At 43.7% G+C, this 22296-nt stretch overlaps 1 protein-coding gene across 1 annotated transcript; it reads right to left on the bottom strand.

Annotated features, from left to right (window-relative positions):
- Nucleotides 1-729: 729 nt before the first annotated feature.
- On the bottom strand, nucleotides 730-22256 carry TUBGCP2 (tubulin gamma complex associated protein 2). Its single transcript, XM_032237711.1, has 17 exons — nucleotides 22006-22256; nucleotides 19943-20071; nucleotides 18649-18837; nucleotides 17378-17537; nucleotides 16849-17056; nucleotides 16519-16718; nucleotides 16236-16425; nucleotides 15830-15975; nucleotides 15145-15325; nucleotides 14824-15004; nucleotides 14027-14199; nucleotides 13281-13409; nucleotides 11909-12029; nucleotides 10837-10980; nucleotides 8283-8411; nucleotides 2320-2483; nucleotides 730-1993 (listed from the first exon to the last, which is right to left on the bottom strand). The coding sequence occupies exons 1-17, from the start codon at nucleotides 22156-22158 to the stop codon at nucleotides 1882-1884; spliced, it is 2709 nt and encodes a 902-aa protein (XP_032093602.1). The 5' UTR covers nucleotides 22159-22256; the 3' UTR covers nucleotides 730-1881.
- Between the last annotated feature and the right edge of the window lie 40 nt (nucleotides 22257-22296).

Genomic DNA, 22296 nt, shown 5'->3' with positions numbered 1-22296 from the left:
TTTCTAAACCAGTTTGACTGGAATTTTCCTTTCCATGTAATGTTTTAATCTGGATTGGATGATCCTAAGCATTATTTTGCTTATATACAGGGTGGATTTGATTTAAATCAAGTCGATTTAAATCACTAGTAAAAAGGCTTGGCTTAAATCAACTTGATTTAAATCATCATTTTTAAAGAGCAACTGTCATCTCTATCCTGCAGCAGCTCACCGACAGTCTTAATATTGCAGAATATACAGCCTCAGGCTACATAACTAAGCTCCATTTCGTGCTGAATAAACTACATTAATGTATCTTAAATAGAAAACTATCTTTAGATTTTTACTCCAAAAGCATTAAAATAAATTTGATTAAAAATTCCAATTTAAATTAAAAATCCATTTTTTGATTTCTTTAAAAAAATCAATTTTATCCACCCTGTTTATATACGAATATTTCATGATAGTTTGCCTATTCTGCTATTTTTATTTTTCATTTGGTATTGGTATGTGTACTGAACTCTTACAATTGGCCATGCTGTTATTCCCCAGATTTTCTGGGATAGTTTGGTTAGAATTTTTACAATTCTTTTGTTTGCCATGTTTATGTAGTCTATCAGTTCTTATAGCCTTGACTGGAATGCTGATCTGATTTATCTTCTAATACTAGACTTTATTGAAAGTATGGAGAGCTTCCTAAAAGTATGGAATGTGTCCGAAGAAGTCTTCAATAATGACATTTCTACGGTACAAAGTTTCAGTAATTTATTCCATCTTTGTTTCATTTTCTTGGAATTGGTTACTACCTCTCCACAGTATATCAATCAGTTCAAGGTTGCAACATTCTAAGTTGAGAGATCTTTTGGAACTCTCTGGGTCTAGTGCTTTTACAGATATTGTTGCAATACCACTTATTGTGTCTTCCAAAAGCTCTTTGAAATTACATTCATTTTGGAGATCTTCCCCCCTGAATCTTTCTTGGCTTTGGCTCTCTTGGTTTCGATATCTGTTCTGACATCCAGTTTGCTTTCTTTCAAGTTCCTTTATCTTTGGAAGTCTTTTTTCAAATTCAACTTTTACAACTTGATCCCCCCACCCGCCCCCCAAAAGATTCCTTTGGTATCTGTCAATGTGAAATTCAGGAGTTCCAAATGATTTCGTTTCAAAGGGGCATTTCGAATGTGAAAGTGCCACTTTTAGTGGCATTAGTGGCTATCTCCACCAATAGTTCCCAATGTGCCTAATTCCTGCTAACTCTGCTACTATTTCCAATGCACAGATTTCCCCCATTTTATCAGACTTTTGTTCATTGATTTTCCCATGCATGTGCACATAGGTGTATACAAACCAGACTCCAGATGAAATACATTACATTTGATGAAGCTTTATCTGAACGGAGGGTACACAACGGGGGATAGTTAAGTTCTCTGCAAAAGTGCAAATACTAACATAAGTTGGCTAGCAGCAGTGAACAATGTTCATGAAAGTTCATGTAATATTACTGATTCTACCCCAAATTGTTAATATGTGATCAAAATAGGTGGCATTATCTTATTTCCTGATTTAATTGAGCAGTCACTGACACAATTAGTTTGCCAGGACTTAAAACAAGTACATATAAAAGTACCATTTTAAAGATCAAAGATGCCACTTAGAAACACTAGTTTTCACCTATAATACAGAAAATTTAGAATTTAAATGCTTGGATTAAAAATATAGAAGCATTCAGAGTCACAATCCTTTATATACACTATTGTTGCTAGAGTTTGTATTTTATACTTCCACTGCTGTTCCTCAACTTTTGTTTGACATAAGTGTTGATGAAACCATGTCATTCCCGACACAGTCCTTAACTCTTGCCACTTTTCTTTGGGAAAATGACTTTCATAAAAACCAGGCCTGTCACTGAGTGGAGGCAGCAACTTTGGGAGGAGCCGCTTGCAAAACAGTCTTCTGACTCCTTTCTGCAGACATGTGCTCCAGTCGTTCTGTGTAGAAGCCGTTGAAGTCCAGTCTAGAAAAGAAAGGGTAGGGTTTACATGGGTGGACCATGGGAAGAACTGAAATAAGAGCTGTGCTAGACCAAAAGTCCAACTAGCCTAGCTTCTACTTCCCCACTGCCACATCAGATTATGAGAGGTTGCAAATAGGATGTGAAGAGCAAAAGCTCTTCCCCAACAACAGAAACGGAAAGCCATACGGAGTCTGATCCTGAAGTGAGTATATGCACACCACCAGCATAGCCACTGATATAACTCTAGCACTCTCTAGAGTTTTATACACTCAATAGAGATTGCTGAGGAACAGAATTTTTTTTCTGGGGGAAAAATCTCTGCTTACCTGTAGATGATATTGATCATGCTGTGTTCACAGTCATTGGTACTGTAAATGCTCAGTTTGTCCAGGAGGTCCAGCAGATGTGCAGAGAAATTGCTGTCAAACTTGTTTATTGTTGCCTCAAAGCCAGAACTTACATGCAAAGAATCTGCCTGCTCTGCTAAAAACTGAAAAAGCAAAATGCAGGAAATGAAGCATAATTTCTAACCCAAAGACTGAAACTGAAAGGGGAAGGCTCCTGCAATCCTACACTGTTCCATGTACATTTCATAGCAAATTAATTTCTTAGAACGGCCGTTGACTTACCTGAACGGTTCTTCTATGTGCACTGCGAGGGGAATCCAAGCATGGATTAACTTTGTCCATTAGTCTTGAGACTGAGTTATGCAAATTGCTGGCCATGCCTCATCTGACTGGACTGGTTCAGTTTTGCACGAAGGATCAGCCGGCTTGAGAGAAGCAAATAAGTCTAGATGTCAAGATAAGTCAGAATGTCAGAGGAAAAAAGGAAGTCCAGGCCCAGAACAGCCAAAATCGAGGGCGGGTTTGGATTCCCCTTGCAGCGCACATAGAAGGACCGTTCAGGTAAGTCAACGGTCATTCTCCTGCACGCTGCTTGGGGAATCCAAGCACGGGACATGCCAAAACAATAGACTTCAGGGGCGGGGAGCGAGGCTGGTCTGGTGCCATAGCCAAAGAAGCTACCTTTTGCAGCACGCGCCGTTCACCTTGTAGTGACGAATAAAGGGTGACGGCAATGACCAGGTCACTGCCCTGCAGATGTCCTCCACCGAGGCCTGCGTTGCCCAGGCCGCTGTCCTGGCCGCACTCCTGGTAGAATGGGGAGTGATGTGACTGGGAACCAATCGGGACTGACGTAGGCTAGGGCAATATACGCCTTCAACCAGCGGCTAATGGTATGTGATGATGCCTTTTGGCCCACGGTGGCAGGTTGGAAAGACACAAACAGGGCCTCCGTCCTTCTGAATGACGCTGTGCGTCGCACATAGCAGCAAAGTGAACGACGAACATCGAGATGATGCCAATGCCGTTCTCGGGGGTGAGATGGCTGTGGACAGAAATCTGGGAGTGTGATCTCTTGTGACCTGTGGAACCACGAGTTGACTTTTGGAAGAAAGGTTGGGTCCAAACATAGTACGACCCTGCTTGGATGGAAAACACAGAAGTCATCCTGGATGGAGAGCGCCAACTTGGACACACACCTGGCTGATTTGATGGCTAGTAAAAAGATAGTCTTAAGAGTCAGTAACCTGAGGGAGGTGGTCCAAACAGGCTCGAATGGAGCCTCCATAAGGGCACTGAGTAATAGGGAGAGGTCCCAGGTGGGGTAGTGATGAATGATAGGCGGACTAAGTTTCACTGCTCCCTTCAGGAAGGCCCGCACCCCCGGGTGTTGAGATAGGGGGTGGCCCCGCGGTAGACAGAGCCGCAATTTGATGGCAGAGGGTGTTAGGTGTTAGCCCTTTGTCCATGCCCATCTGTAGGAAGTCCAAAACCTGCCGTTTGGTTGCCCTGGTTGGGTCCGCACCTGTTGCTCGACACCATCTGCAGAAGGCGCGCCAGGTAGCCTCGTAGATGTGGGTTGTTGACGGGCGGCGAGCCGCCTGGATCGTGGAGATGACCTTATCAGAGAAATGCTGCTGACTCAAGACTGCCCACTCATGTGCCACACGGCTAACTGTAACAGCTGTGGATTGCGAGAGGGATATCCAGTCATTCGGAATTCTCCATGGGTGTGAGATGGACAGATGGACAGATGCATACCAGGGGCGCTGTGGCCACATTGGTGCGACCAGCAGCACCTCCGCCCGTTCCGCCAGAATCTTCTGCATGACCAGCGGTACAATTGGCAGAGGCGGAAAGGCATAAAGGAGGCCCTCCGGCCAAGGGCTGCGGAGGGCGTCGGTGCCTTCCGCCCCTGGTACCTGGTGTAAAATCGTGACAGGTGTGTTTTGTCGGGTTGAGCGAACAGGTCCACCTGCGGATGACTGAAGTAGCGGGACAGTTCTCGGAACAGGGCTGGGTGCAAGCGCCACTCCGCCTGATCTACTGTGGCCCTGCTCAACAAGTCTGCTTGGACGTTCGCAGTGCCCGATGTGTGTTCCTCTTGGATTGACAACAGATGGTTCTCCGCCCAGTGGTGCAGATGTTCTGCTTCCATCATCAGGGATTTGGACCTCGTGCCCCCTTGGCAGTTGACATGCGCCTTGGAGGCCACGTTGTCAGTGAGTATCAGTACATGGTTGGATGTAATCAGGTCTCGAAACTCTCGGAGGGCTAGGCGGATAGCCCGTAGCTCCAGCCAATTGATGCTGTTGCTCAGCTCCTGAACAGTCCAACGACCTTGAGCCACTCAATCCAGGGCATGGGCCCCCCCACCCAAATTGGCTCGCATCCGTTGTAACTACAATCCGCTCCAGTTCCTTGAAGAGGCATCCATGGAGGATGCAGGATGACATCCACCAACGGAGCGACAGGGACACCCTGGTCGGTAAGCGAACCCTGGCCTGAGAGTGACTGGTGTGAGCTTTTTGGAATGGGAGGAGATGCCACTGCAGTGATCGTATGTGGAACCTCGCCCAAGGAACAACATCTATGCAAGATACCATGGTATCCTTCTGCGATGGTTACGGGAGGTGGGAGTGGGAGGCACCGTTCTGAGGTGGTTCTTCTCCTACCTCTCGGACAGGTTGCAGTCGGTGTTGGTTGGGGGACAGAGATCGACCCCTAGGCCCCTCATATATGGGGTGCCGCAGGGCTCGGTCCTATCCCCTCTCCTGTTCAATATCTACATGAAGCCGCTGGGTGAGATCATACATCGGCACGGGATTAAATATCATCAATATGCGGATGATACTTAATTGTATCTGTCTGCCCCGTGCCAACTCAGTGAAGCAGTTGAAGTGATGTGCCAGTGCCTGGAGGCTGTTAGGGTCTGGATGGGAGCGAACAAGCTTGCACTCAATCCAGACAAGACTGAGTGGCTATTGATGTTGCCTCCCAAGGATGGTCCTGACATACCACCTCTTAGCCTGGGGGGCGAAGTTATTCGCCCCTCGGAGAGGGCTCGCAATTTGGGTGTCCTCCTGGATCCACAGCTGACATTAGAACATCATTTGTCGGCTGTGACCAGGGGGGCCTTTGCCCAGGTTCGCCTGGTGCACCAGTTACAGCCCTATCTGGACCGGGAGGCACTTCAAATGGTCACTCACGCCTTCGTCACCTCAAGACTGGATTACTGTAACGCACTCTACATGGGGCTGCCCCTGAAGAGTGTCCGAAGACTTCAGCTGGTCAAGAATGCAGCGGCGCGAGCGATAATGGGTGTACCTAGATACACCCATGTTACACCTATCCTCCGCGACCTGCACTGGCTCCCCATTGGTCTCCGGACCTGCTTCAAGGTGCTAGTCGTTACTTTTAAAGCCCTATATGGTATTGGATCTGGCTACCTGAGAGAACGCCTCCTTCCATTCACCTCCCAACGACCAATAAGATCACACAGGTTGGGCCTCCTCCGGGTGCCGACGACCGGACAATGCCGGCTGGTGGCTCCCCGAGGGAGGCTTCTCTGTAGCTGCACCGGCCTTGTGGAACGAGCTACCTGCAGAGATCTGGACCCTCACCACTCTCCCGGCCTTCTGTAAAGCGACCAAGACCTGGCTGTTCCGGCAGGCTTGGGGCTGTTGATTCATTTCCAGCCCCACCTGATGGAATGGATGTTGCATTAATTTTAACATTGTATCTTTTATATATTTTAAATGTTTTTTATTTTGTTGTGAGCCTCCCAGAGTCCTTAGGGAGTGGGCGGCATACAAATCTTATTAAAATCAAAGTCAAAGACTTTATCCTGAATCAGACCTTCATCATCTGATAACTCTAAATCCAAAAACTCACCTTCCTTCCCTAAAACAGACCGCTTGCTGTAGATGGAAGGCAAGGAAGAAGGGGGATCAGCCTGAGAGGTGACTAAATCTCTGGCAGAAATCAAATTCCTAGAGTGTTGAGTCCTATGCTGTAATTCTGCATCCACTCCCCTAGATATGGCAGTGGCAATCATGTCCCTGAGCCCAGGGGAGAGGTCAAATTCTGAAGTATCCTCCGGTCTGTTGCCAGCAGCTGTGGGAGTAAAGGTGGCTGAGGCCCCTGAACAGGAGGGGGCTGGGCCTGGGCTGGGCTGGGCTCAGAAGGATCAGACGAGCCCTGAAGGCCTGAGTCAGGTCCTGCAGTTGTGAGATCCTGAGGGAGTGGGAGATCTGGGGACCAATTTTGAATTCCAGTTAGGCCGGAGGTAGAAGGCCCTTCAGGCAGCAGGATGGGAGGTGGCCTGGGGGCTGAGGGATCCCTAGACCCATTCTTGGTCTTACTGGTGTGCTTAGCAGCCCTGGCAGTAGCCGCTGAGGTGGCGCAGGATCTGTGGCTGGTGGCCCTGGTGGTGGTCCTACCCACTCTAGATGAGGCCCCAGTGGCATTGGAGGACAACTGAGGAGAGGTGGAAGCCCCAGCGCTGCCCCCGGTAATAGAACGATCTGCCATGTAAGCTAGGTTGAAAGGGCTCAAGCTCACAAATGCCGATCGCAATCGAAGCTGGAGGCCGTGAGAGATCAAACTCGTGCTCCAGTAGAATGGTGGCGAACCAACCTCCGTAGAGCAATGAATCTGGTGATTTTAGGTCACTGTGGGCGGGAAAATGAAGCCACGCCCAGCCAGACTGTTTGTCGGAGCGAAAAGGGCTCCAAAATGCCCCCCGTGACCAAGAGCGGGGGCGGGAGATTCAAATCGGTGAGGTACAAAGGCTGCCGCCAGAATGGAGAACGCCTGCCTCGTATCTTGCCAGCGACCGCAGCCGCAGCTTCCAGAGGCTCTCGAGATCGAGGTAATACAGGGAGCCCAGCCATATGGTGATGGGGGCGTCCGGGCTCCGCGCATCGCCAGACAATCTCGGGGGGAGGGAGCGACGGACAGTGGCTAGAGCGGGCAGCGCACTGATCCCCAGCTGCGGCAAGACAAAACGAAGGTGGCGAACCGACCTTCCCACAGTGAACAACAGCACGCCCTCACCTCCAATAAAGAGGTTCCCTGGCCCCGAAGGCTCCGGGAACACTAAAATCCAATTGCCACTTTAAACGAAGAGAAAACGAACCTATTTGTAGAGATATTTACCGCTCCGTGAAAGGAGCTCAAGCTGGTGAAGGGAATCTAAGCTGAATAATAATAATGATGAATTTGTCTAGCAACCCAGAAAGAATAATTTTGCATCTCTTTAGTCTGGACTGAGTTAAAAAACTGAACCAGTCCAGTCAGAGGAGGTGTGGCCAGCAATTTGCGTAACTCAGTCTCAAGGCTAATGGACAAAGTTAACCCATGCTTGGATTCCCCAAGCAGCGCACAGGAGAACATCGAAAGGACATGCAGTAAATGCGCTCTGAGAACTTGTAAATTCTACTGAGAAAAACTGTTTTTCTACCAAGAAAAGCTGTAATGCTGTACAATCATTTGTATGATTGTATAGCATTAAGACATAAGCTTCTGCACTTTCCCACATAGTATTTTTTCAAATAACATTTAGCCATAAACTATTGTCTATTAACTTAATAGGTTAATTTCACAGCTAGGACTATTAATTAGTGGAATGGATTACCTCCAAAAATTTTGGATGCTCCAGCATTGGAGGTTTTTAAGAAGAGATTGGACAACCATTTATCTGAAATGGCATAGGGTTTCCTGCTTCAGCAGGGGGTTGGACCAAAAGACCTCCAAGGTCCCTTCCAACTGTTATTCACATAAACCAAAATGAAACATACACATTGTGTTTAGCTGACTAAACCATTTGGGTGACTTAACTTAGTGATTCTGATACAGCACAAAAGCGCAACAGCTTAACATTTTCAAGTGCTGTGTTAGAGTAAGAGAGAAAGTGGGAAGACCTGGGATCCACAACGTACCTTATTAGCAAGCTGCTTCCGTGTGGATTCCTCTACTCTTTCCTGTTTAGTAGGTGGGCCTCTCATAGTCCCATGCTCTACAGTGAGGCGGTCCATTTCATTATCTAGCTTCATGCTGTGGGAAAACCTCTGACAAGCAAAAAAAGCAAAGGATGGAGTATTTAAATTGCATATAATATTAAGATTCTGCACAATTTTTCATATTCTGGAGCAGGGGTCTCCAACTTTTTAAACGGGGCCAATTCACAGTCCCACAGATTGTTGGGGGCCTGGATGGACATGGCCAGGTCATGTGATAGGTGGGCGTGGCCAATTTAACAGTCCACTGAACAATGTACACAAATTAAACTTTAATTTTGCTCCTGGGGTTGTTTTATTTGCTTTTGTTTGCATGTTGCTCTTGGTTGCCTTTTCTTTTTACTAGATTGTTTTTTCAGTTGTTTAGGAGTCTAGTGGCCCTCTTCAGGAAACTCAAGGTTTTGCAGTGATTCTTCTCAGCCCCAAGGAGCTTGAGAAATCTCTTGTCTCTCTCTGTGTGTCTCTTTCTCTCTCTTTCTCCCTCTCTGTCTATCTATCTCTCTTTATCCATCTTCTGGAGGCAGGGGAGGTGAAAAACAGGCCATTTTTGCCCGGTTTTTGGCCACCTGGGGGACCAGTGCACCCTGTTTTTCACCCTTCCACCTCCAGAAGCATCCTGCAGGCCAAAATTGTTGGCCTTACCTTTCAGTTTCAGCCTGCGGGGCTCGCGAAGGGTGGATGGAGCAAGTGGGAAGGGCAGCCTCGTGGCTTTGGTGGGCAGCCTAATGGCTTTGGCGAACTACATGTGGCTCGCGGGCTGTAGTTTGATGACCCATGTTCTAGAGCATGTGAGACCATGAACTTAGTGCCTATTGCATACTGCCTATCTTTAAAGCAGTGTTGCTTTAAAGACTGTATTTAAGACACAGCAAGGGACAATTTCCTAAACTTAATTTGCAGTATTGTGATGTGATTGGGTGGTACACATTTGCCCTCCCAGATTTCTTGGCTAGGAGCAGCCATGAAGCTAATAATTTTATTTGATTTTTTTACTTTGTTAGACGCTGCCAAGAATTGGTACAATTGCAGCAATTGACTAAATAAAAAACTGCATCTTTTTTTCAGACAACTGTGTAACCCTGGGAAAAGGAATACTTAAGTACTACAGACAGGTGCTTTAAAACAGTGGTCCCCAACCTTTTTATCGCCGCGGACCAGTCAGCCTTTGATAATTTTACCGTGGCCCGCTGAGCGCGCGCAGGGGTGGGGGGGCGAAAATGGGGGAATACAAACATACTTTTTAAATCCACCTTCCCAATTCAACACCTGAATCATATCCCACCTTCCATTTTGTATGTAGATTTTAAGGAATAAACAGCTGAATTAATCAAGGTCAAAGATAAAAAGAGCAAGGGCAAAATTAAATAAGCCAGAGGATAGCAATGTAAAAAGAATACAGTATTAAGCCCATTCACTCTATCTAAGCCCCCCCACCTCACAAGGTTGTCGTGGGGGAAATAGGGGGTGGGAGTATTAGGTATCTTCACTACCATATATAAAAGGAGAAACGCGACCCGGGAGCGCAGCCTCCAAGAGTCCATATCGCCAATAACTACGCGTGGGGGGAAAGGAAATGTGTTTTGTGAGGAAGAGAAAGAGCGCGCTTCACCGATGCCCGTTGGCGAAATTTTGGAAGAGAGGCAAGAGACTTCAGGCACCGAGCCCCCACCCCTGGCTGCGGCAACTGGAGCGGGCGGGAGGCAAGACCGCCGCTTTTCCACCGTGCACTGCAATAGCGGCAGCGGCGGCCTGAATCTGGCGACTGCCCCTCACCATCTCAGGCGGCGCTCATACCCTCCCCTTTCCTGCGCTACCGTTAGACTCCTCTCAGCCCCCCCCCACGCCCACGGAGGGCGCACGCGCGCCAAAATCGTGCACCCCCCATCTCCCCTCAAAAGACCCCCCCCCTCGGCGGCCCGACGTTCTCTCTCTCTCTCTCTCTCTCTCTACCTCTCCCGCCGTTCCTTCTCACAAGGCAAGGCCGGGCGGGAAAAAGAAGAGAGCGGCCTCCAAGGGCTCCGTTTCCAGCGCATGGTCCGCCCCCTCCTCGCCTCGCTTCCAGGCGAGCCGACTGAGGCGAGAAAGGAGAAAGAGGCGGAGGCGTTCACTGAGGGGACGGCTGACTCGGGGAGGGGGCGGAGGTGGTGTAGTAGCGGGGAATTCTTCCTCCTCGCCTCACTTGCTCCTGTGCTTCCGCGCAGCTCCCCCCCTCCGGCGCTGCATGAGTGAAGAGTCGGCCGTTGCATGGCCCCCAGCCGCTGCAGCGATCATGGCCCCCGGCCGCTGCGCGGCCCGGTGCCAGGTACTCCACGGCCCGGCACCGGTCCGCGGACCGGGGGTTGGGGACCACTGCTTTAAAATACTTCCAACAGGTTCATCTTCCGAAGCATACATATATCGCCTGTGAGGTCCTACATAATTCAGCAGGTGGCCCTTCTCAACAAATCTAGAAGACTTACAGCTATGTGGGTCCTACCTGCATGCAATTGGTGAACATGACACACACAGACATCAGCTTAGAAAAAATCTTCAGTAACTCTGGATTGGTAAGCATGCAATCCTTCAAGCAATTATCCAAGAAGCTTGTATGGTGGCTCAAGACATCATCAATATTGGAGGCCTATTGAAGGAGATATAATAACATCAACAAACTCTTCTTCTAGCAATCACAGTTGGAAGTCACCTAGTATAATCTTGTTTGATGCTCTGCAGAACAGAATCCAATTAGCTTATCTCACACAAGTGATGGCCAACCTCAATTCAAATATTTTTCTTCAAATAGCCTTCTGGTCCTCATGGCTTGGAGGAATTTTTCTCTAATGTTTACCTAATACTGGGTTTCGTACAACTTCCAGCTATCAGTTCCAGCTATGTTTTCTTCAGGAACATAAAACAAGTTTGTTCAAAACCCTCAATTTACTCAACACTCAATGTGGGAGTTAACTGGTTTTCAAGGTTCATGTCATGCAAACCAAATGATCTGGAGACAAGTAACCAACACTGAAATTAATCAAATGAGCATGTTGTGTGAATGTTACTTTGTTTTTACTGGCCTGACTATAACATGTTATGTGTACCTAGCAGCAATGATATTGTCTGGAAACATCCATACTCCCAAAGATTTAAACCAGTAAGGAAGCTAGATTAGCAATAGCTAATAAAAAAGGATGGTAACTGCTCAAAATAGAATTGGTAATCTTTGCTCTGTCTAGACAGCTACGTAGATTTCAGGAGCATCTGTGGTTTGAAGTATTAAGATTTGTTCTAACAAATAATGCTTATCCAATTGAAAAGAATGCTTATCCAATTGTTCAGTTGCCATAGGTTACCAAAAATTTCATCCAGGAAGCCTGCTCAATATAGAACAGGTTCTGCAGACTTAGAAGAGCTCTAGTGGTGGGAGACAACCCCCCCCCCCCATAACTCCTTTACAGCTTTGCTAAATAGGCAGAATAGATGACACAAACCAATTGGCTTCTATAGTTTGGATTCAGCAGTGCAATGAACTCTTTAGTTATTCTAGCTAATATACTTTGATACAGACTAACCAACTTCAGATTCTTCTCCAAAATATGCCATGTGGGTTCCATCACTTCAAACATCATGTAGTACTGGATATTCTGCACGAAATTGAGCATCCGCTGACGCAGAGTATACGCACCCGCAAACCTAAAAAGAGAGGAGCAGTGAGCACAAGGAAGAGTTCATGAATTAGGGTTGATGAAGCTATAGGGGGACAACAAACTCAAAGAGAGTCAGGGTAGGAAGTATAAGTTTGCCACCGAGAGGTAACATGCCTCTGAATTTGGAGTGGCTGTTGTTTTATTTTCAGGAACCAGAATATAGAATCAATGCTTGTTGTAGGTTTCAATTTTAGAATTCACAAATCTAAACAACAGCCAATTCATTTTCAGGGTTATATGATGCTTCAGGTAAGCCTTCAATTATAGATAATGAATCACGTAAGTTGGTGTAAGGGCAAAGAGTGAATACTCTCATGAACTGTTCATATGACTTAATGCAAGGGTGTCAAACTCAATTTCATTGAGGGCCGCATTAGGGTTGTGTTTGACCTTGGGGCCAGGTTGGGCATGGCCAGCTTGACGGCACTCATCTTGGGGGCACCTGAGGCAGCCCGAGTGCTCTACCAGCGAAAACAGGCTCCCAAACTCTGTTTTGGCTGCGACGGCCTCCTGCAACCCTCCCCCAGTGAAAATGGAGCTCGAGAGAGCTGCACACAGCCCTTCCAAAGTCCGTTTTCGCTTGGAGAAACCACAGGCCAGTCCTTCACTGTTTCCAGGGTGGCCCCATGGGCCAGATATACGCACCCAACGGGCCAGATCTGTCCCCCAGGCCGTGAGTTTAACACCCCTGACTTAATGTGTCATGTAAACCCAGCCTCAGAGTAGTTACTGCTATGCTTTGGAAGCAGACGAGTTGAGTCTATGACCTTGTTAACTAGTGCCTAGAACGAAATGGCAGAAATCCAGAAAAGTCACTCCCATCACTGAAGTTAATACTGAAGTACTAGCAACTTCACTAATTGCAAAACAGTTTTCTCTGAAGCAGCTGCAGCTTAAAATTTACTTACCTTTCAAACATACTTGATGTTTAGCTTTTGATCGAAACATTTCACTGGAGGATGAAATGGGGGAGGGGTGAAAGCTGGAAACCATTAACATAAATGAGATCTCTACCTGCCTTTCAATTTCTTTTTATTTCCTTCACTTTTAGAATGACAAAAACCATTTATTTAGAAAGCACTGATTCCTCCCTGTATCTCCATAACTGGAGGATAAGAATTTCCAGGTTGGAAAACATTCCTTGGCAGGGTATTACTAGATGTCAGAGATGGAAGGCTGTTTGCATAAATAGTTGAGCAACTATTTCTAGTCCACTGAACACTGAAGGATCATTTACCATTTTGATGAATGTAGGGAACACTGCTTAGCTGTTTTGCTGCTGATCCAGACATTGCACAGCTGCCGCTCCACGTGTTTACAATAGAACATGTGCCTGAAGAGCATCTGATACCGTGTTAAGGCTTTTCTACAAGTCAAGCATAAAAATAGCAGCATATAGAAATGAAATCTTTGACTGTTTCTGAATTACAAGCAAATGCTAAGCAAGCATTAAATTTTCTCAGAAGGAAATTTATCTAGGCATAAGGTAATTTATTTTGCTAGTCGTAGCTTACTTTAGGGGGTGGTACTTATCTCCATTACAAAGCTGTTGAGTGCTGTCCAAAGATTTTTCCATGGTCATGTGGCCAGCATGACATCACATTATAGCGCAGAGCATGTGGCAAAACATGGATCGCTGTTACCTTCCCACCAAAGTGGTATCCATTTACCTACTCGCATGTGTATGCTTTCAAATTGCTAGGTTGGTAGAAGTTGGGGCAAATAAGGTGAGCTCACCTTGTTGTGTGGTGCTCAGATCTGGAACATGGCAGTCGGCTTTCCAGCTGACAAGTCAGCATTTTAACCATTAGCCATCACACTGCCCATCCAGGCATGGGCAGTTTTTAGTCCATCCTAAACACTTCCTATATTGGGACCCCAGATTATTAAACTATCAGTGATCAAATCACTGCAAAAAATATACTGACGGCAATGTATAAATGATGTGGTTCTTCCTGGCAGAAATTCCTCTCCTTGGCTTACCTGTTGATGATGAGAGACAATGGCCACTTCACAATGTAATCAAAAGAAAATGCTTCCAGGCCACTGAGCGTGAGCTCTGTTGGATCAGCATTGATTATGGCTTTCTCCTGCTTTGTCTCAATGGCCAGAACTCGCAGGAGCTGTGTTATGAGATCATGTGGCATCAAGTCAATCTTGAAAGAAACCACAAGAGCAACAAGGTTAGCTTAAAGCTGAAGTAAGAATCTGACAATGTGATATTGGAGAGAAAAAAAACACTCTTTTTGTTAATTATAAGGCATTTTTAAGTAATTAGGTTAGGTAATGCATGTACGACAACTTAGGCAAAAAAGGCATTTCTTCTACCCACAAATATATAGTCTTTTGCTTAGATGCTTCTATAATTATATACATAATTATATATTTAATATAATATATAATATATAATTATATAAGTATTTAATAATTATGGAATTATTAACTGACCAATGAGAGTTGGACAGCATATAAACGTATACTAACAATGATAATCAACATGACCCTTTGCTCTAAAAAGGCTTTTAGCTGCACTTCCTCTTGGCTTATATGGCAAATGCTGTGACTTAAGTATTCGCTTGAGTTGTTAATAGTGTATCTGCTGTTATGGTTGCTTCAGGATTTTTTTTTATCCTGAAAGTTTTATATTACTGGCTTGATAAAGGCAGAGACAGTTAACTATCTAGACCTCTCCCAGTTTTTATCTGTGGATCTGACATCTGTCTTTATTTTCTGTCCTTATAACACCTTGTTTTCATTTCAGGTTGCAAAGAGTCGCTTACCTTTAAATCATCTTTAAATGGGTCAGTGTTAGCTGTGCTCATACGTAATGCTAATTCCAGAAGAGCTTCCAATCTAGTCGGAATGATATCATCTACTGGTTTTTTCAACTCCTCTTCTGTCAAATCCATGAAATGGACATAAAAGTCACCTTGGTCCATGAGAAAGTAGTGTTTGATGGACCTGCTCAATAAAAAAGGGGACATATTTTCTACAAGGAGAAAAGTTAACAAAAGCCAACATGTTTCCATCCTCCCTGAATCATTCTCTTAGGCAAAGGAAGGTAAAAACAGCACTTTCTGAATATAACAAATGAAGCAAACCTTAAGCGGGCCACAAGCTCTTTTTCATCCATCAAGAAATCAAGCAAGACTTTGCTGGCATAATTATAGGCCTTCTCTATCTGTTCCACATATTCACGCTCCTTCAAGGTATAAACAACCTCCTTTGCCACTGGGCAAGTAACATCATGGCCACATTCCCGGACCACATTTAAGTACTTCCCTGAAGGAAGAAAGGAATAACTCAGATGGGTATAGATTGAATAAAAACTTTACATCAAGCAAAACTTAATTTGCTCTGCCTTGTGAAAAGAAGTGATGTACACGCATGGTACATTTAAAAACATGTAATTATTTCTAAGGGAGAGAGTTTGGTATAGTGGTTAAATGATCAAATCAGAAACTGGGAGTTTTAGTCCAGCCTTAGGCATGAAATCAAGTGAATGACCTTGGGTCTCTCTCTCTTAGCCCTAAAAAGCAGGCAATCATAAGCCACTGTCAAAAACCTGCCAAGAAAACTGCAGGGATTTGACAAGGCCAGCAAGATTCCATCCATATGGCTTTCTCAGGCTCCGTGAACAACCATTGCTTTTCCAGGATTAAAAAAAAGAACCTTTCACTCCGAATTACCAAAGGAGGCACAAGTTTCACATTTTTAGGTTCTTAACAGTATTGTTTTTCAGTAGCCTCTGCTCTCTTTCCTGTTCACTGAAAGCTAAATGCTTACCTGTGCTGAGTATTTTATCAGCAACCTTTTGCAGGAAGGAAGGAATCTGTTGCTGGACAATGGTGTATCTTTGATCCCAGTACTTATCATTATAGTCCTCCTGGATCTTTTCCTTTTGGAGTTCATGTTCCTCCACCATGAATTCACTATAAAATTAAAAGAAATGAATGTCTGGGAGTGATGAAGAGCAGTGGCAGGGAAGGGGGGGGGATAGAAGAGTGAAAGAGGAAATGAGAATACAAAGGTGGAAAAGGATCTTTGTTTTTTTTCATGTGTTATATATACTCTGGTTACTCTGGCAGCACTAACACACCGCTTCAATCAGTGCAAGGAATTTTATCTCGTCTCCCAACAATAGCACAAATGATACCCAGGAAAAAAAAAAGAGCACGATTCCTCAGGGTACCTATAAGGATCGTTGATAATTCCTCTGTAGATCCACTTCTCCAATATCTCAAAGTATGGAACACTGGCAGCTTTGGTTAAATAGAGGCACAGCTCCTGAGCTTGGCTGTCCCCTGTGTAATTGAATGTTTTGTCATGGAGTAGGCTGAGGGTTGAACCTCCCATGCATTCGCCCTTGTCTATCGAAGTAGCTGAAAAAAGAAGAATATTCACCTGTTGAAAGATGGTTTAATAGAAAATATTTCCCACCATCCCAATATATCAAAGAAAGAAGAATTCCTCACCAAGAGAAGCCAAGATTTCCATGGTCCTCATTGTGGGCTGAATATAAAACCAAAGCTTCTGCAGTGAGAGGAGTCCTTGGCGCTGGAGATGTTCCAGTTGGGTTATCAGGATCATGTACTCTTTAATGAGGGTCCTCATTGCTGCTGCCAATGCATGATTTACCTGCCCATATTCAAAGGAAGATTTCTCTTCTACAAACCTGCAATAATCCAAGCCTTTTGTCAATTTGAAACAAGAGCCTGACTTTCTAGAGTAGTTGCAAGAAGCATGTAAGAAATGGACACCTTCATCGGTCCCCCTTAGTGAAGTTTTAAGGAAATTGCTAGTACCTGGTTATTATGGAGTAACTTGCAGCGACAGGGAGGATTCTAGTGACCAATTCCTTAACAGACATATCTAGATTGGGATCCACTACAAAAGTACGAGTATCTCTACCAATAAGTGGTTGTGCTGTAATGTATCTGCCATCCACACCTATCAAAACATACAGCAGGTCTTCTACAACTGCAGACTCTTGGGCTGCCAATGGTAATGTACCTGATGAGGAAATAATATATATATGATATTTTGGAGAAGGGAAAAACAAACAAACAACTTTCAGGCTTCTGGAGGATACAGTTTTTATATTAAAGGCATCCAAGTAAGATACAAAATAATCTTCCCTGATTTGTTGAACAGAATAATATACATGAATTAATTAACATCTCTAACTTTATATCACTGTTCTTTTGCGGTAACTAGCAGAAACTAACATATAGAGTGAATGTTTAAGTGCTAATGAAAGGCTCCAGCCAAACAATAGATTGGTGTGGAGCTTCATGATTAGATGGTCTCTTACAATCAACTACTTTTACTCACCTATTGGCACAGTTGTATCTGTACTTAAAGTAGAGCCAGAGAGGAAGTCTCCAATAAGAGCTGGTCTCTCATACACCCAGGAAGGGAATGATGGTATAGGCTGGCCAGAATTTTTCTTGTTCTGCTTTTCTCGGAGTGCCTTTCGTACAAGTTCAAGAGGCTGCCAAAGAAAAATGAGACATGACATTCTGTGAGTAAAATTCCTGCCAAACTAATATAAAGAAGACTTTTTGCCACAAAAAGATGAGACAAATTGGTTCTGTCACAGCAGAATAAAATATTTTTAGCAATTGATTTACTGCATGGCCAAAAAAAAAGTGTTATCTATCTTTATTTGAGCAGACAAAACATTTCTTAACCCTCTACCTCACCCAACCAGTTAATTTCATCCAGTCTGTATTACCTTCACATTCCACAATGAGTTCAAAAGTTGTAAATTTAACTTTGCTTAGTCCATTCTAAGCATCCACAACCACAGTACAGGACATCAAAAAATGACTAAAGTGCCAGGCTAGTTTATATGGGAAGAATCATTCCTCAAGCCATTCAAGTCTGGCATGTAGCAATTCAGGGCTTTAAAAATCAACATCAAGATATTGAACTGGGTTCAGAAGTAAGCAACTTGTAAGAAACAACATTTCAGTGTTATTTTGAGTAATTAAAATGGCCAAGGGATAGCCTATGCAGAACATATTGCATTATCTACCAAATAATTTACTACAGTATATTTTCCCTGTGATTCCTTATAATTTTTGATAAATGTATATTGAATAACCCCAACTTTTGTTTCTTGACAGGGAATATGTTCTTCATTCACAATTTACTTATTCATTGTGTTTCTATTACAAACATAGGTTTTAGCGATTATTTTATTTGTGATCTTCTACATCACCTTCCAACATCAAAACTATTCCACTAGATGTTTTTGGCAATAACAAGTTGACTTTCAAATAACATTCCACAACTTTCTTAGAGAGAAGCATCTATTAGCAAAAGTAAAAAAAAAAAAAATCTGGGAAGAAACTTTTAAGTTTCTGTTTTTCTCTCCAAAATAATGAAAGTATTTTTTTAAAAAAGAGAGAAAAGTTTTACCCCTCCAATGGTTTTAATCTTTCTAAAGGTTTTCTAGTAAGAGGTAAGTCACAACTGCTTACTAGAAAAATAATTTTCACTCTCTACTCAATAAATATGGAATCATAAAAGAATATGCAAGGCCTTTTGGATTAGATGGCTTATATACAGCAAATAAATAAAGGAAGAACATCAGAGACCTGCTGTGAGCTGGAACCAGTTGTCACAGTGCCCAGCTGTTTCCGTAACTCCTCTAGTTCTTGAACAGTCATTTTGGAAGATGTTGAGGGGACAGAGAAAGTGAGGCTGCTGCTACCACTGTTACTGGCTGCTGCACTTGCTGCAAGTTCTGCCCTTTCCTTTGCATTCTGTTGCAAGTATTGTAATGTCTAAAAATGGACGAAAAACAGAATTCAGAAATAATGAAGGCTTCAGTCTTTCACATGTACAATTTCCTGATTATTTCCTGAACTTACTATACTTCCAGCTACCAACATATCTGGGCATCTACTTGCATTTCTGACAATTCCCTGAAACCTATTATGGAATTTGGATATGTATGGCAACATGAATTTGTTCTCTTATCCAGATGTTCTCTTATCCAGATGTTCTTGATTCTAGCTTTATGGTGAGTGCCGATTAATAACTTCACTCAGCTTCTGAGGCATCCTTGAGTAAGATGTTTACTTTAATGTTTAGAATGGCATTTATTCCCTTTGTGCAGAAGATCCCCTATATCATTTAAATGGGTTTCAGTGATAGCAAAGCAAATTTTCGTTGGACATCAGAAAAAAATCCCTAATGGTAAGAACTGTTCAATAAAGGGACAAACTATCTCGAGATAGTAGACTCTCCTCTAGAAATGTGTAAATAAAGACTTGTTCACTGTCACTCAGCTATGCTATACGATTGGAGAGCTTACTGGGGTCCCACTAGATCAGAGGTTTCCTATCTCTTCAGCTCACTGACTCCCTCATGAAGTTTCAGATTCTTCATGCACACCCCAAAAGTTTATTGTATGAAAATAATTTAATAAATACCACTTTAACTAATAGAACTACAAATAATAGTAACAACCATAATGGATAGTTCTAGTGACCCTTGAGGGTTGATTCTAACCATTTTGGGGAATCTTGGACCCAGATAGATAATTTCCAATATCCCTTTCATCCCCTGCATTCTGTGATCATTTCCAATTGAAAAGACCTCTATATTACATTTAGAAGTTATTCTGTACATGGGCTTGGAAAATTAATGTTGCTTAACCCAGACTTTTATTTTGCTTTGCTGTAGTCCTCAACTCAACACTGTAAGCTTGAGAATGCAAGAGATTTCCCTATTTCCTTGTTTTGTACTCCTTTCTTGATCCCACTGCATAACTATGGTTGGTCTTGATTCCTTTAATGCTTGGTCTCCTATTCTTACCAACACAACTATCAGTAACTAAGAATTGAAATTGTTTTTATATGGGTTTCTAAAGTAGTAAGCTTTTACCTCTTTGTCTTCTGTAAGCTTGGACAGCAAATACACAAGTGAGTCAAGATGTCTTGTATTCTTCGATTTTAGTTCATCATATTTGTTTAAGAAATCTTCCGGAGTCCGTGAAAACTCTGCAATTTTAACCTAGGAAATACATGTTATTGTTATTATTTACTTTTAAAATTTTAATTAATTTATATAGCCACCCAATTTGAGCAATGTGACTTTGGGTGGTGTACAAAAACAACCAAAATAAAAAAAACCCAATAATACTATTGTTCTCATGTATTACAAGAGGGAAAAAAACTACACAAATATATATCTGCAAACTTCTAGAGTGCTTTTCTACTTAACAAAGCCTTTCCTCTGGCATGAAGCAGAATGGCTGGACAGATGAACTATGGTCCTGTGGTTGCAGGGGAAAAAGCTGCTATAGATTTTCCCTCTCTGACTTTTATCATATATTCATATCCACCAGGCTATTCCTCTTTGGGGTAAGCAACTTTATGCAAAGAAAAGAAATGAGATAGTCAAAAAGTTAAAGACCCATGATAAAGAAACCAACATCACTTACCACATCTCCCCATGTTTCTTCTATCTTGGTGAAAACATCCTTGCTATCATCATCTCTGTAAATTATTTTGATTTCTAGCCTGAGCAGGGGATGGAACTTTATGGGCTGAATGATGCCACATAACTCTACAAATTTGGATTTACCTGGTTCACTCTGGGATAAAATGTGGTCAGGAAGGCCAGCAAAAATGAACACAACTTCATATTTTGGAAACCAGCCAGGTATGAATGAATAAACCTGATAAACCTGGAGGTGGCTGCTAGATTGATGGCAGACTCCCCTCTACTCCCTCTTGCTCGCTGTTCTCCACCCATCCATCTTTTTGGTTATCATATTACTCACACCTTTGTGTTCTTTTGTAATTGTTTATTTTATTGTTCTATTATTTTACTTCTGTTTATACACCTTTTCTTCTTTTTATTATTGTAAGCCATCCAGAGTAGCCCCCACGATGAAGAGGCGGCAAGTACATTTAATAAATAAATAACGACTAAACAAATAAACCTGCAGTATATTTCTCTACCCCACCCTTAGCTCCACCATCATGGAAGTGGAGTGGGATAGGAACTCCTTATGAGTCAGTGGGACCCAGAAGGGCTTTATGGCTTTATTTATTAAAACATGTACGAGATAACAGGTATAGGCATAGACATGGACATGAACACAGGAAATGGGGATATGGGAATAGGAGGACAGGGGCAGTAGGCACAATGGTGCGCTTATGCATGCCTCCATTACGGACCTCTTAGGAATGGGGTGAGGTCAATGGTAGACAGTTTAAGGTTAAAGTTTAAGGTTAAATGCTGGGCCAGTCAACCCTTTTAAAATGGATTGCAAAATCCAGTTGGATCCTTAAATATTATTATTATTGTGGAGGAATAGCCGGGTGGACCTTTGCAGCCCTTAGTGATCATTTTTTGTGTGATTTTTAAATTTTTTTTATTTTCATACAAGTAATCACAAGTATACCATTACATCTTAACCAACACTATTTTGTATTATCCAGTATTATATCAATTCCTCTTACAATCAACCCACAGCAACTATCATTTGCTCTTCTGCTTTCCATACACGATACTATATATTATATAGATGGTTATTCAACCTCCTCTCCCTCTCTCCTCCTCCCTACTTCCTTTCTTCCCTCTACCATCCTTCTCTACTTCCCATTCCTCTCTCCTTCTCCATCAGTGATCATTGTGCGGCGTTTACTTCAAGATATCTCATTCCCTCGTGTACAAAAATAGGTTGATTCAGCCTTTCATCCTTACGAGGTGGGTAAAATGAAGACCTAGATTGTTGGGGGCAATAGGCTGACTGTAAACAGCTTAGAGAGGGCTGTAAAAGCACTGTGAAGCGGTATATAAGTGTAAGTACTATTATTTTTAAAAAGGCCTTTTGCTATCAAATTAGATATTCCCAGGCAGGAAAAGACTCCGCTGGTCCCCGTCTTCCCCCAGCCCCGATTGACACCCCCTCTCCCCGTCTCTCCCGGCCGGTCCACCTTGGCTCCGAGGGCTGAGGCGGTGGTGGTGAGATAAGGGGCGCGGTTCTTCTGGAGCAGGTCGATGTAGACCTCCGCCCCTTCCCCGCCGCCCCGCACTCGCAGCAGGCTCAGGAGCTCGTTCACGTCGTGATGAATCCGAAACTCGCTCATAATGAACGAGGAAGCGGCCTTCGGGGCTTCACCGGGGCAGCTGAGCCACAACAACCCTGCAAGGCAGGGCCATGCCGTTAGCAAGGCGCCAAAAAAGGCTCCACCTTTACTAGGCCCCTCCCCTCCCGTCTCCCAGCA

The sequence above is a fragment of the Thamnophis elegans genome, chromosome 1 (genome assembly GCF_009769535.1).
Source record: "Thamnophis elegans isolate rThaEle1 chromosome 1, rThaEle1.pri, whole genome shotgun sequence".
NCBI classification, from domain to species: Eukaryota; Metazoa; Chordata; class Lepidosauria; order Squamata; family Colubridae; genus Thamnophis; species Thamnophis elegans.
Note: the sequence above shows the minus strand (reverse complement) of the source record. Positions and strands in the feature narration are given on the sequence as shown.

Bases quoted from the DNA above. Each gene is read 5' to 3' on its own strand.
- TUBGCP2 (XM_032237711.1), bottom strand. From the start codon at position 22,158: ATGAGCGAGTTTCGGATTCATCACGACGTGAACGAGCTCCTGAGCCTG. The intron at 17,538-18,648 runs GTCTCTGATGTT...TTTCTTTGGCAG, and splicing joins CTGGTTCCAGCTCACAGCAG to CCTCTTGAACTTGTACGAAA. The intron at 2,484-8,282 runs GTACGTTGTGGA...TTGCTTTTTCAG, and splicing joins GGAAGCAGCTTGCTAATAAG to TTTTTAGCAGAGCAGGCAGA.